We start from the raw sequence: 14,174 nt of genomic DNA, 5'->3' as shown, positions 1-14,174 counted from the left end.
ATTTTGCACGTCTTATTTGTCACAGAATGACTTCGCAATTTTAGAGCCAATAGTAGAAATATTTATTTGGAATATTATAATGTATACTGTATATTTCAAGGGGAGTTCTGAACCTGAACCAGAATGCCCCGCAGTTGGCGGGTTGGCCGTGGGGGCCAATGACGAGGGTTGGGCATCGAGAATCGAGACGATGCCCAACCCTACCGATGACTGCTCATTTCCTCCTGGACCCCAGCTCAACTCCTCGCTCCTGTTCCAGAGCCTGGTCCATTCCTTTTATTAAGAAACAGGACATTTTTTTTCAAATTGACAATGCAGAAAATGCAAAACTATAAAACGATTCAGTTACTGGGTTGAAGAGTAACGTGTTGGAAAATAGCAAAAAAAATGAGTTGATTCTTTTCCAAAGTAAAAGCAGATATTTTCAAATGTCTTATTTTGATGAAACACAAAGATAACCAGTCTGCCTTCATGGAGGACTACATAAATCAGAATACTGTATTTACTGCTGAAAGGCCGGAATTCCGAGGATATGGACGATTTTTAAGTTAAGCGATGCCTCTAAATGATTGATTATTAAAATAGTTGTTGATGAATCGATCATGGATTATTTGTCGATTTATTTATTCATTTTTGCGCCGTCTACACTGAACTTTGAACTCTTCAACCACTGATGATGGGGTAGTTGTAAACAGTTTGCAAGTGTCAGAAGTGACAACCCCTCAATAGTAAGCCAACTGGGGCAAGGGGTTTTGTCGGAGGGGCACAGTTTGAAAAATGTGGATGCGTCCACGCACACACGTGTTCTCTCGTTATATTTTAAAGCTTGACCAAGGACTACAACTTCAAGTTAGATGAAGCTAGACATGCATCACATATTCCCATTTTTAAAGGCAACAAAGAGCAGCGGAGCGGAATACGCATTATTTCAGCAACACCGTAGGCCCATATAAATACAATTTGTTATAATGACCTACTGTTGCGGGCTCGCTTGATTTTGTGTTTTCGTAAGGTTAACTAATGTTAGCTAGAAGCATGCGATCTACTCAAGCCGACATTAACGCCCGGTCTGACACGCTGCTCTCATAATTCATGAGGTTGGCCAACAACAGTTTTTGACCATCACAATTTGCTTTATAGTTTGTAGTAATAGTTTTTGGGTTCCGATTGCTTCTTGCCAGGCGGATGTTAACTTGGAGCTGGGGTTTCGAACAAAACGCACTAAACCACTAGAATATTGAACTGCAACATGCATTAGTTGCAGTGCTTACTGTAGCACCAGGAGAAGTGGACACAGACTTCCTGGCATGCCAAGCGGCATGTTATACATGTCGTTATTAGATGCCAATTGTAATGTGAGACGGGTTTTTTTTTTTTTTAGACGTTTGTGTGTGTGTGTGTGTGTGTGTTTCCCCATAATAATACCTGTCTGTGTGCTTTAGTCACCTGTTGGTTTTTGTTTTTGTTGTGTTGTTGTACTGTAAGTGTAGGTTGTCCTCTGTGTAGTGACTCCCTTCTCGTTTTTCTTGTGCAGCAGGTGTGTAGTTTAGTGCATGTGTCATCAACTGCGACACGAGACTGCTTAATTCGAGCCTTGCACACATATGTAGGTAAGCAATGTTGTGGTGCATGCTTTATCCATCCCTGATGATTGTTGTGCGTCTGGGACCTGGGACACACATTAAAAGAGATCCCTGCATATTTTTGAAAACAAATTATGAAACATTTCACTCTTTCACCAAACTAAATTAATCTTTTGACACTATTCTACTTTATTGGGATGCACCTGTAACTATACTGTACCTGTGACAACTGACAATGACAGCAATATACATAATGCTGTCCCGGCTGCTGGGCGAGTTAAGGTATACGTTTTATTTGTTTTATTTATTTCATTTTTTGGTATTGGAACAGCAAAGTCAATTCCTTTGTTTTTGTTGTATTCTGAAGACATTTGGGTTTCAGATCAAAAGATGAATATGAGACAAAAGTTCAGAATTCCAGCTTTTATTTCATGGTATTTACATCTAGATGTGTTAAAACGACTCAGGACGGAACACCTTTTGTTTGATCGCACCCACTTTTCAAGTGATCAAAAGTATTGGTATTGGAACATGTGACTGACATGTGACTGATGGGTATTTCTAGTTGCTCAGGTGTTGCCTTTCAGATTGATTGCTTAAGCATTAGATAGTGCTTGTTTTTGGCTTTGGGTTTCACCTGTGAAAACTGCATTTGCTGTTAAGCAATCGTGAAGACCAGAGAGCTGTCTGTGGGAGAAAAGCAAATCATTTTGAAGGTGAGGGGGGAAATCAATCAGAGCTATTGCACGCACATTGGGCATAGCCAAGACAACAATTTGGAATGTCCTGAAAAAGAACAAAGTACCGGAACTACCAAAATATGGTGTGGGCCAATTCAGGGTGTGCATTAATCCCACATTGAAAAAAGATTGTGGTGTTAAAGGGAATATGCATGAACTCATGATTACTGTGTTAATTATGACAGCCCTATATATTAGACTGTACAACTTGTTGTATAGTGTATGCATTTGTATTTGCTCTCATTTTGCGCTGTTTTACTCTGCCGCGTGCAGCCAGGTCGGCATTGCAAATCAGAATCTGTTCCCAGTTGCCCTTAAGGTAAGTAAATGTTAAGAAAAAAACGGACTTTATCGCACACATTTTTTGTTCAGTTAACTTTTACCTGACGCAGTCCTTTCCTCATATTTTGGGCTTTGAGAAGACATTTGCTCGAACGGTTATAAGTACCAGCACAACTCACTTTATGAAGCAAATTAAACACGGCACCCTGGGCTTGAAGCCCAAACATGCAATCACAATTGTTTGAGTAATCATATGTGACAGCTGTCTTGCATTTGATTCAAAAATGTCTTGGCAGGTTTTTAATTAATAGCATCGCATTTGCAGGTCTAATGCGAAAATGTATGCACATCTTGCATTTGTTGTGTGACGTGTGCTGGAGAATGTTACTATATGTTACCTTTCGGAAGGTGTAACCTGAGTCAGCTGTTCTCAAGGTGGGAGGTGGGCCTTGCGCTGAGAGATGGAAGGGCAAGACTGAAGGCACATCACGACTAAGCTGCTCTGGAAATACCCGCTCAGTTTCAGTGTGCATTTTTTTAAACTAAGGGTGCAGTCGCACACACTGGGCCACTTTTTCCATATAGAGCTTGGCAAGGATATGCACTCCCTCCCTTGTCCTCTGCTGACGCAAACTCACGCACCCATTTGAGCCCGAACATGTTTTTGTCTGCCATCACTTCATAATACAACAAAGCATTATTGCAAATTTCCTGACTTATTTGGAGTCGTTGTGTTTATTTCTGTTATTCAAAGTGCCAGATGGGAGGAATAATAGCTTTAATTATTCTACTCGCCCAATTTAGGCTTAGGTGTGCAGGAGCAATAATGCCAACTCGGGCTGACCTCTTCCAACCTCTTTTAAGAATCTAACATCTGACGTTAAGCACAACTTTAAAAGTTCTACGATATAGGTTTAGCCACATCACAGCCCGTAATGCAAAGGTGACCAATAGGGATGCACAATAACTATCGGTCCAATATTGGGGCAAATAATTATGTCACACTTACCGAAAAAAAAAACTGAACCGATAACAAGGGCCGTATCATTCACTCGCCAGCAGCTGCTGTTTCCATTGGCTTGTGACAGTCATGGAAATTTTCACCAAAATTCTTCACCCACTCCACCAAAAATAGTCAATATCCACAGTAAATTGGCATACGGTGGGTACGGAAAGTTTTCAGACTCCTTTGTTACATTGCAGCCAGTTGTTAAAATCATTTAAGTTCATTTGTTTCCTCATTAATGTACACACAGCACCCCATGTTGACAGAAAAAAACTGAATTGTTGAAATTGTTGCTGATTTGTTAAAAAAGAAAAACTGAAATAGCACACAGCCATATTCAGACCCTTTGCTGTAACACTCATATATTTAACTCGGGTGCTGTGCATTTCTTCTGATCCTCATCCTTAAGATGGTTCTACAACTTCATCGGAGTCCAGCTTTGTTTGATTATACTGATTGGACTTGATTAGGAAAGCCACACCCCTGTCTATAGAAGACCTTACAGCTCACAGTGCATGTCAGAGCAAATGAGAATCATGAGGTCAAAGGAACTGCCTGAAGAGCTCAGAGACAGAATTGTGGCAAGGCACAGATCTGGCCAAGGTTAAAAAGCAAATGCTGCTGCACTTAAGGTTCCTAAGAGCACCGTGGCCTCCATAATCCTGAAATGGAAGACGTTTGGGGCGACCAGAACCTTTCCTAGAGCTGGCCGTCTGGCCAAACTGACGAATTGGAGGAGAAGATCCTTGGTGAAAGAGGTAAAGAAGAACCCAAAGATCACTGTGGCTGAGCTCCAGAGGTGCAGTCAGGAGATGGGAGAAAGTTCTAGAAAGTCATCCATCACCGCAGCCCTCCACCAGTCGGGGCTTTACGGCAGAGATGCCCGACGGAAGCCTCTCCTTAGTGCAAGACACATGAAAGCCCGCATGGAGTTTGCTAAAAAAAAAAAAATACCTGAAGGACTCCAAGATGGTGAGAAATACGATTCACTGGTCTGATGAGACCAAGATAGAAATTGTTGGCCTTAATTCTAAGTGGCATGTGTGGATAAAACCAGGCACTGCTCATCACTTGTCCAATATAGTCCCAACAGTGAAGCATGGTGGTGGCAGCATCAGGCTGTGGGGGTGTTTTTCAGCTGCAGGGACAGGGAGACCAGTTGCAATCGAAGGACAGATGAATGCGGCCAAGTACAGGGATATCCTGGACGAAAACCTTCTCCAGAGTGTTCTGGACCTCAGACTGGGCCGAAGGGTCACCTTCAAAAAAGACAATGACCCTAAGCACACAACTAAAATACCGAAGGAGTGGCTTCAGAACAACTCCGTGACTGTTTTTGAATGGCCCAGCCAGAGCCCTGACTTAAACCCAATTGAGCATCTCTGGAAATACCTGAAAATGGCTGTCCACCAACGTTCACCATCCAACCTGCTGGGGGGCGGGAGGCGGGGTACACCCTGAAACGGTCGCCAGCCAATCGCATGCCACGTACAAAAAAACAAAAACATTCGCACACACATTCACTCCTGCGGGCAGTTGGAGCGTCTGCCTCACAGTTCTGAGGACCGGGGTTCAATCCCCGGCCCCGCCTGTGACTAAACCATGTTCATACAAATCTGGCATTACAAAATCAAAAGTATTTCAGAATAATTGTTTTGAAATCATGCTGAACTGTTGGATGTCCATAATAATGACTTGCAGTCAAGTCATCAAAGGAGATAGCAACACTGTCGCCTAGCGGATGGAGGGAAGGGCCTTCTTCCCACCCGTGTGAATATTCTTGAAAACTGCGTTACGTTTGTCTAAAATGCGCGTGCCTGCAGATCCACAAATGCACCTTCAAAGCGCAATTTAATATGATAATGATAAGTCATGATAAATGGCACACACATTAAAAAACAGGTGTGAATCGCAGATATATTTGTGGATTTGAAACACGTGTAAATTGCGGATACATTTGTGTAAATCCTTTTTGACACAAATCGCTCCCCATAGGTGACCCCTTTATACAGATTCAATCTACCAGAACCTTCCGACTGCGATTTTTCACCGATCACCAATTTGTACTTTTGTGTTTCATCTAGTTGAGGAGCTCTCGACCTCCTGAAAGCACCACCTGTGAAGGTGTGTTTGCTGCAGAGAACATGTCTGACGGAGAGTCGCTGACTCTGACAGTTCCTTTCTCAAGGGGTTGTAAAGCCCGATCAAGTCTACCGATTGGACGGTCGAGTAGTCAGGCGAAAGAGCCAGTTGGTAAGTCAATACACATTGAAATAAGAATGATTTATGGGGCAACAGTGAAAATGGAATTAACACTGAACGCATCAGTACATGTTAGGGTGATTAGAATTTCTTGGACTAACTGTTTCTTTGTCACAGCAAATGTCTTTTATTCTTATAGTTATTTATAGGCCTCCCTCATCAAATGCCGCTTTTTATGAAAAGCTGGAAATTTTACTGAAACAACTCAATCTTGCAAAAGAGGTGATAATAATGGGTGACCTAAATGTTAATTGGGAAGTTAACAAAGTTAGGAAACAATTGAAAAGGGTCATGGATGATATGGATATGACTCAGGTAATTAATGGCCCTACGAGAATTACAAACTCCACCCGAACTCAGATTGATCTAGCTTTTACTAATAGGCCAGAAAGGATCTTGAAGCCATACAATATGCTCACAGGATTGTCTGATCACAATTTTATAATGGTCACAAGAAAATTAAATAAAAAGCGCTTCAAACCCTTGGCCACCACTGAATCCAATAGGATACCAAAACATGAACAACAAAATTTCCAAGATTCTATCCAAGAAGTAAACTGGGATGTATTACTTGCTGGTAAAAATTTAGATGAGGATTGTTCAAAATTTGCCAACAAAATACAAAAATGTATTATACAATTTACACGGATAATTAAACTAAAAGCTAGAAAGAATGGCCTTCCTTGGTTAAACACATTTATTCTGAAACTGATGAAAGAACGCGATCATTCCTTGAAATTGTCGGTCAAATCAGGATACAATAGACACCACTTTATTTCACTGAGAAATAGGGTAGTGAAAGAAATAAGAAAATCTAAAGCTGACTTTTTCATTACTGCTTTGAATAGTGCGAAGGGAAATTCAAAAATAACCTGGAATTATATTAAAAAACTATTGGGTAATACACAAAATAACAAAACAAAACTAATGCAAATTAAATTAAATGGAAACATCCTGACGGAACCTCAAGTGACGGCTGATGCTTTTAACAACGACTTCATTGAATCTGTGTCAGAAATCTCTTCTAAGTTTGCAGTAAAACAAAGGAAGGAATACCCTGCATTGTCTGTAACGCAGTTCTTTACTATTACAAATATTACTGAGACCAAAGTTATCGATTTAATTCATTCACTCAAACCATCTAAGGCAAAGGATATTTTTGGAATGGACACGAACATGCTCAAAGATCTAGGTTCAACTCTTGCTACTCCTATTGCCTCAATCATTAATCTTTCAATTTCATCTGGTCACTTTCCAAAGGCCTGGAAATCTGCTATTGTTACCCCCGTCTTTAAATCCGGTGACTCAACTTGTCTGAATAACTACCGACCTATAAGCATTCTTCCGGCCATTTCCAAAGTTGCAGAAAAATGGGTGTCAGAGCAGATTGTCCATTATTTAAACAGCAGCTCCCCCTCTCTCCACGCCATGCAGTTTGGTTTCAGATCCAAGCATTCCACTGAAATGGCTACATGCCTCTTCATTGAGAAAATAAAATCTTCTCTCGACAAGGGTGGAGTTGTAGGGGCGGTGTTCTTGGACCTCAGGAAAGCTTTCGATACAGTAAATCACTCTGTTCTTCTTACCAAGCTCTCAAAATTTAACTTCTCTCGCAAAGCTGTGAGCTGGATTGAATCATATCTGCATGACCGAACACAATCTGTATCAGTTAACAACTACAGATCAGAGTCTCTTAGGCTAACCTCTGGAGTCCCTCAAGGATCAATATTAGGCCCCCTTTTATTTAGTCTTTATATCAACGATTTGCCCACTGTTTGTTCTGAAGCAGAGTGCTTAATGTATGCAGACGACACGGTTTTCTTTGTTCATGGTCGCTCCAAAGATACTGTTGCTGCTAAACTCACTAATACAATGTCCTGTGTCACAACTTGGTTGCAGGAGTGCTGTCTACAGCTAAACGTTTCTAAAACTGTAGGCATGTATTTCACTAAAACAAATAGAGTATCACCTGACCCCGACATACGTGTTAATGGAGAAAAAATGCAAATTGTCAGCCAATACAAATATCTTGGGTTAATAATAGATTCACAGCTTTCCTTTAAAGCCCATATTGACAAATTGTGTAAAAATATCAAATTAAACCTCGCAAATTTTCGTGTAATTCGAAATGAAATGTCAACTGAAGCCGCAAAAATGTACTTATATTCAATGATTCTTAGTCACTTTAACTATTGCATAACCAGTTGGTCCCAGGCTGGTCAGAATGCAAAAAAACCATTGGAAGTTTTGTACAAACAAGCAATTAAAGTGATGGATAAAAAACCAAGGCACTATCATCACTGTGCAATTTAAAAAAAATACAGTCTTTTAAAGTGGGACAGTCTTCACATATTTGCAGATTTAAATTTGATTTATAAAGTACTGCATGATTTGGCTCCAGCTCCTCTGGCTGAGTTCATCAGCCAAAGAAACCGCTCTGAGCGTGTCACTCGAGGCTCTGTCAGAGGTGACTGTCTTGTTCCTCTGCGCAGGAGCACTTTCACTAAGTCAGCCTGGTCAGTGAGGAGCGCTGGTGAGTGGAAGGAGGTTAAACTGCTTACAACATACAAGGCCTTCACAAAAAAACTGAAAATGTGGTTCGTTAACACCTATAGCTGCCAACACTAAAAGACGAGTATGTTATGATGTTTTTATTGTTTTTATTTTTATTAAAAAAACATTTTTTTTTTTTTTTTTTTTGTTATGATCAAATGATTTGTGGTTTTATTCTCTCTTAATAGTAAGTCTTTATGTATCCGGTTTTATATTATATTGTCTTGTAGATGTATTTTACTGCTTTTTTACATCATGGCCAGGGGACTACAGATGAAAACTAGCCTTCTGGCTAATTCTGGCTTTTTTAACCATGTGTATTTCATGTGTTTTATGAAATTGCATTGTCCCCTTTCAAATAAACTGATTAATAATGATTAATAATAATACTTATTTTTTTACTTTTAAAGGTTTATGTTCTCACCTTATCTATATGTTGGAATAAATAAAAAAAAGGGAAACATTTGATCAATATTAATCAATATTTAGAGGTTGCGCAAGACTTTTGAAGTTTACCACATGTTTATATTCAGGATTTATTCCGTGTTGTGTGATAAGATGTATGACAAGAGTTACTTTTTATCTGTTTCTTTTTATGATTTAGCAGATTTATAATACACGAGTGACAATAGTACTGATCAATAAAACCGTTCAATATGATACTATTGCAACTTTAGTTAGTTAGTTTCTTTCTAAGATGTAATATACTTGTATTTTGGTGTTTACAACACTACCACAGTGCCTTTTAAATTGTATTTTGTTGCAAATCATGTTCAACCTGTATTTAATTGAATACACTACAAAGACAAGATATTTCATGTTCCAACTAATATATTTTATTGTTTTTAGCAAATAATCATGAACTTAAGAATTGTATGGCTGCAACACGTTCCAAAAAAGTTGGGACAGGTGGCAAAAAAGACGGAGAAAGTTGAGGAATGCTCATCAAACACCTGTTTGGAACATCCCACAGGTGAACAGGCTCATTGGGAACAGGTGGGTGCCATGATTGGCTAGAAAAGGAGCTTCCCTGAATTGCTCAGTCATTCACAAGCAAAGATGGGGCGACGTTCACCTCTTTGTGAACAAGTGCGTGAGAAAATAGTCCAACAGTTTAAGGACAAAGTTCCTCAACGTACAATTGCAAGGAATTTATGGATTTCATCATCTACGGTCCATAAGATCATCAAAAGGTTCAGAGAATCTGGAGAAATCACTGCATGTAAGCGGCAAGGCCGAAAACCCACATTGAATACCCGTGACCATCCATCCCTCAGGCGGCACTGCATCAAAAACCGACATCGATGTGTAAAGGATATTACCGCATGGGCTCAGGAACACTTCAGAAAACCAATGTCAGTCAATACAGTTCGGCGCTACATCCGGAAGTGCAACTTGAAACTCTACTATGCAAAGCAAAAGCCATTTCTACACAACACCCAGAAACGCCGCCGGCTTCTCTGGGCCCGAGCTCATCTAAGACGGACTGATGCAAAGTGGAAAAGTGTTCTCTGGTCCGACGAGTCCACATTTCAAATTGTTTTTGGAAATTTTGGACGCCGTGCCCTCCGGGCCAAAGAGGAAAAGAACCATCCGGACTTTATATGGACGCAAAGTTCAAAAGCCAGCATCTGTGATGGTATGGGGTATTGTTAGTGCCAATGGCATGGGTAACTTACATATCTGTGAAGGCACCATTAATGCTGAAAGGTACATACAGGTTTTGGAGAAACATATGCTGCCATCCAAGCAATGTCTTTTTCATGGACGCCCCTGCTTATTTCAGCAAGAAAATGCCAAACCACATTCTGCATATGTTACAACAGCGTGGCTTCGTCGTAAAAGCGTGCGGGTACTCGACTGGCCTGCCTGCAGTCCAGACCTGTCTCCCATTTGAAAATGTGTGGCGCATTATGAAGCGTAAAATACGACAACGGAGACCACGGGCTTTTGAACAGCTGAAACTGTACATCGAGCAAGAACGGGAAAGAATTCCACCTACAGAGCTTCAACAATGAGTGTCCTCAGTTCCCAAACGTTTATTGAATGTTGTTCAAAGAAAAGCTGATGTAACACAGTGGTAAACATGACCCTGTCCCAGCTGTTTTGGAACGTGTTACAGCCATAAAATTCTAAGTTAATGATTATTTGCTAAAAACAATAAAGTTAATCAGTTTGAACATTAAATGTCCTGTTTATGTAGTGTATTCAATTAAATATAGGTTGAACATGATTTGCAAATCATTGTATTCTGTTTTTATTTATGTTTAGCACAACGTCACAACTTCATTGGAATTGGGGTTGTACAAGCTCTAGGTAAAATCATCTATGAATAGCACTGGAGCCATATTGGATATGACAGACGTCCACATTATTGAGGACTTCTCCTTTTCCTTGTACAACCCAAAAAAACACGATAAAACCCTCACATTTGATATAAAACTATGACGATAGTTGTTGTGTGATGTGTTACATCATAATAAATAATAATAATACAGTGGAATCTAATGAACCTTGTTCCTTCACCAAAAGGTTTGCGAACCGGAGCATTTGTTTCCCGTAAAAGTAAATGACGATAGAAAGAATCCAATCTGAATGAATAACAACAAAAATTATTAATTCAAATTAAATTCAATTAATAAAAACACGCTCTGCCCCACGCGCAAATATTTTACTCTGTTACTTGCACCAGCAGTGACTGATGGGCACACAGTCCTGGGAAGGGAACTAGATCCCCTTTTCCTGCAACGCAAAATGTTTAAAGGTCTTCAGAATAAGCAATTCAATAAAAAAGAATATGGAAACTGAAGCAATATTTGTCCAAAAGTGTTATTTGTAAAGGGATTTGTTTGTGAACAGGGGCCTTTTTTTGCACCGAGGTTTCACTGTAACAATATTTATGCTTCTTCAAGTATATAAGCAGAATATGACCCTCTTAGTGTCATGTCCAGGTGTGCTGTATCTCCAGTTTGGAGACGAGACAAAGCAGATCCGGATGCCTGCAGAAATCAGCAGTGAGGATACTCTGCGGGCTCTCTTTGTTACTGCTTTTCCTCAGCAGCTCACCATGAAGAAGCTTCAATCTCCCAACATGGCCATTTACATCAAAGACACAGGTCGCAATGTTTACTTTGACCTGGAAGACATCAGGTGAGGGGATCAGGATCTCGCGTGAGTGTATTTACAGTTGCAACTCTATCCCTGCATTTTCTATACCACGTGCCTTGTCCTCATTGAGGACTCAAGTGAGCTAAAACTCACAAGCCTATCGTATTTAAATAACACATTAACACATTAACTAACATACTGTACATATTTTTGTAGTGTGGGAGGATGCTAAAATACCCATCCATCCATCCATGTACCCTTTATCTTCACTCGGGTCACGGCTGTGCCGGCGCCTATCGCCTATAGCTGACTTCGGGCGAGATGCAGGGGATACCATGAACTGGTCGCCAGCCGATCACAGGGCACAAATAGACAAACAACCATTTGCACTCACATTCACACCTACGGACAATTTAGAATCTGAAATCAACCATGCATGTTTTTGGAATGTGGGAGGAAACCGGAGTACCCAGAGAAAAGCCACGCCAGGCACGGGGAGAGGATGCAAACTCCACACAGGCGGGGCCGGGATTTGAACACCGAACCTCAGAACTGTGAGGCGGATATGCTAAAAATGATTGAAACATTTGTCCCACAAAATGTCCTCTTGTCTTTTCTCTAATTTGGGGGAATTTTGGACCACCTCAATCATTTGAGAAAGTTTGTTCATGACATTATCATCAAGGCGAGTTTGAAAAACATCTGACTACGTCTGTGTGACATCTCCGTGTATGATGGAGTGTTTTTCGGTTTTGTTTCGTTTCTTTGTCAGACAAAACAAGCTTTGAATCAGCAGCTGCTGCACTAATTCAACTCTGTAAACTTCGACCTGACATCCTTGACTTCACACAGGCATGTCACAGCATGTGTTATCTACTTTCAGAAATATTACATCCCACTCCTGTCTGAAGGTTTATCATAAAGATCCATCACATGTGTTCAACTGCCACACTAGGCCTACCAACACAGAAGGAAGGGTGAGTCACTCCATACGGGCTCCATCTTTTCGTTCACATCCTTTTCTGTTTCAAAAGTGTTCAATCCATCCATCCATCCATTTTCTGTACCGCTTATCCTCACAAGTGTCACGGGCATGCCGGAGCCTATCCCAGCTATCTTCGGGCGAGAGGCCAATTGCACTCACATTCACACCTACGGGCAATTTAGAGTCGTCACTTAACCTACCACGCATGTTTTTGGGATGTGGGAGGAAACCGGAGTACCTGGAGAAAACCCATGCAGGCACAGGGAGAACATGCAAACTCCACACCGACGGGGCCAGGATTTGAACCCCGGTCCTCAGAACTGTGAGGCAGATGTGCTAACCAGTTGCCGCCTGGTTTTTGAATCATTTTACTTAATTCTTTCCTTTACCTTCATTCTCAACTTTGTCACAATATTTCAAACAGGCATAACTAACCTGATTAATGACAGTCTGAACAATGACTTCAGTAACTTTCACTTAATTGTGACTTGCAAAGCAATGACTTGGTCCCACCTCTGCATCACGGTCATTTTGACTGACTGCATGCCTAACACGTGCAGACTGTGGTTTGGCATTGTCTTGCTGCAATAAGCAGGAAAAAGACGTCGCTTGGATGGCAGCATATGTTTCTCCAAAACCTGTATGTACCTTTCAGCATTAATGGTGGCTTCACAGATGTGTAAGTTACCCATGCCATTGGCACTAACCCCATTAGACCAACTTCCAACTTCTGCACTGAAAAGGTCCACTTGAAGTGGCCACTTTGAGAATTGTTGTGCTGGGGTTTTCACACGAAAAGGGTTAGCCACAATGATGCTATTGGAAATAGCAATCAAAGTCTTTTTGCATGCATAAAATAAGGCCCACAGATTTCTTAAAACATTACACCAGTTTAAAGTTATTTTTGATTGTGCACATTTGTACATTGTTTTAGAAAAAGGAAATCCTATAAGGCCGGTTGTTGAAATATAAACCCTAACCTACTCTATGGGCAAATGCCTTACTTGTACATCACTGGTTGGCTGAGGCATGGTTACCGACCAAAGAAAATTGGATCAGCTAGTGTGAACATGAACACAACATCAAGTGTTCCCATTAGTGAGTCCATATTTCATCATGAAAGGAAACTGGGGTCAATGAAAGTTGGAACATTGAGCCTCACACACATCTCTGAAAGGACGAGCTACTTTTTGTTCATGTTTCCTACCCTCAGGGCTGCTGAATTATACATGTTTACAAAATGCTCAATTATACACTATCACTTTGGAGCCAGTGTTTGGGATTACTGAGATTTCTGTCAGTTTGGGGGTCGAATTCTTTGGAGCTGTGGGTTCCAAGCCTTTCGACGCCAACTCGTCTGACAGATAAGATATTGGAAGAAAGCAGCCTCGTCAGTTTCCCCAACTATTCTGTATATTCTGTTTATCTCTGCTGCTTGCATATAAAGTATACCATCATCATTATTTGTATCAACCTCATTAGTTTAATGGAAGATCATCTATTCCTTCGTTTATATGATAGGCGTCACAGAGAATGCATGGTGAGTTAGACAATAAATTCCCATGGTCCTTAAACATTGTTTTTCATTCCTAGCTGTCCCCATTGAAATGGAATCATTGAAAATATCAGGTCTTACCTGTATTCCAATTAGTCAC

At 40.6% G+C, this 14,174-nt stretch overlaps 1 protein-coding gene across 6 annotated transcripts in view; it reads left to right on the top strand.

Annotated features, from left to right (window-relative positions):
- LOC133411750 (sickle tail protein homolog) overlaps positions 1-14,174 on the top strand; it is a 60,020-nt gene that overhangs the window by 13,388 nt on the left and 32,458 nt on the right. For all 6 annotated transcript variants that reach the window (XM_061694417.1, XM_061694415.1, XM_061694418.1 and 3 more), the window contains 3 exons: positions 5,696-5,864; positions 11,378-11,576; positions 12,418-12,511. In XM_061694417.1, the coding sequence (XP_061550401.1) occupies positions 5,696-5,864; positions 11,378-11,576; positions 12,418-12,511 (462 nt within the window). The remainder of the gene's footprint in view (positions 1-5,695; positions 5,865-11,377; positions 11,577-12,417; positions 12,512-14,174) is intronic.

The sequence above is a fragment of the Phycodurus eques genome, chromosome 13 (assembly GCF_024500275.1).
Source record: "Phycodurus eques isolate BA_2022a chromosome 13, UOR_Pequ_1.1, whole genome shotgun sequence".
Taxonomy (NCBI): Eukaryota; Metazoa; Chordata; class Actinopteri; order Syngnathiformes; family Syngnathidae; genus Phycodurus; species Phycodurus eques.
The sequence above is the reverse complement of the archived record's forward strand: the minus strand, read 5'-3'. Positions and strand labels throughout refer to the sequence as shown.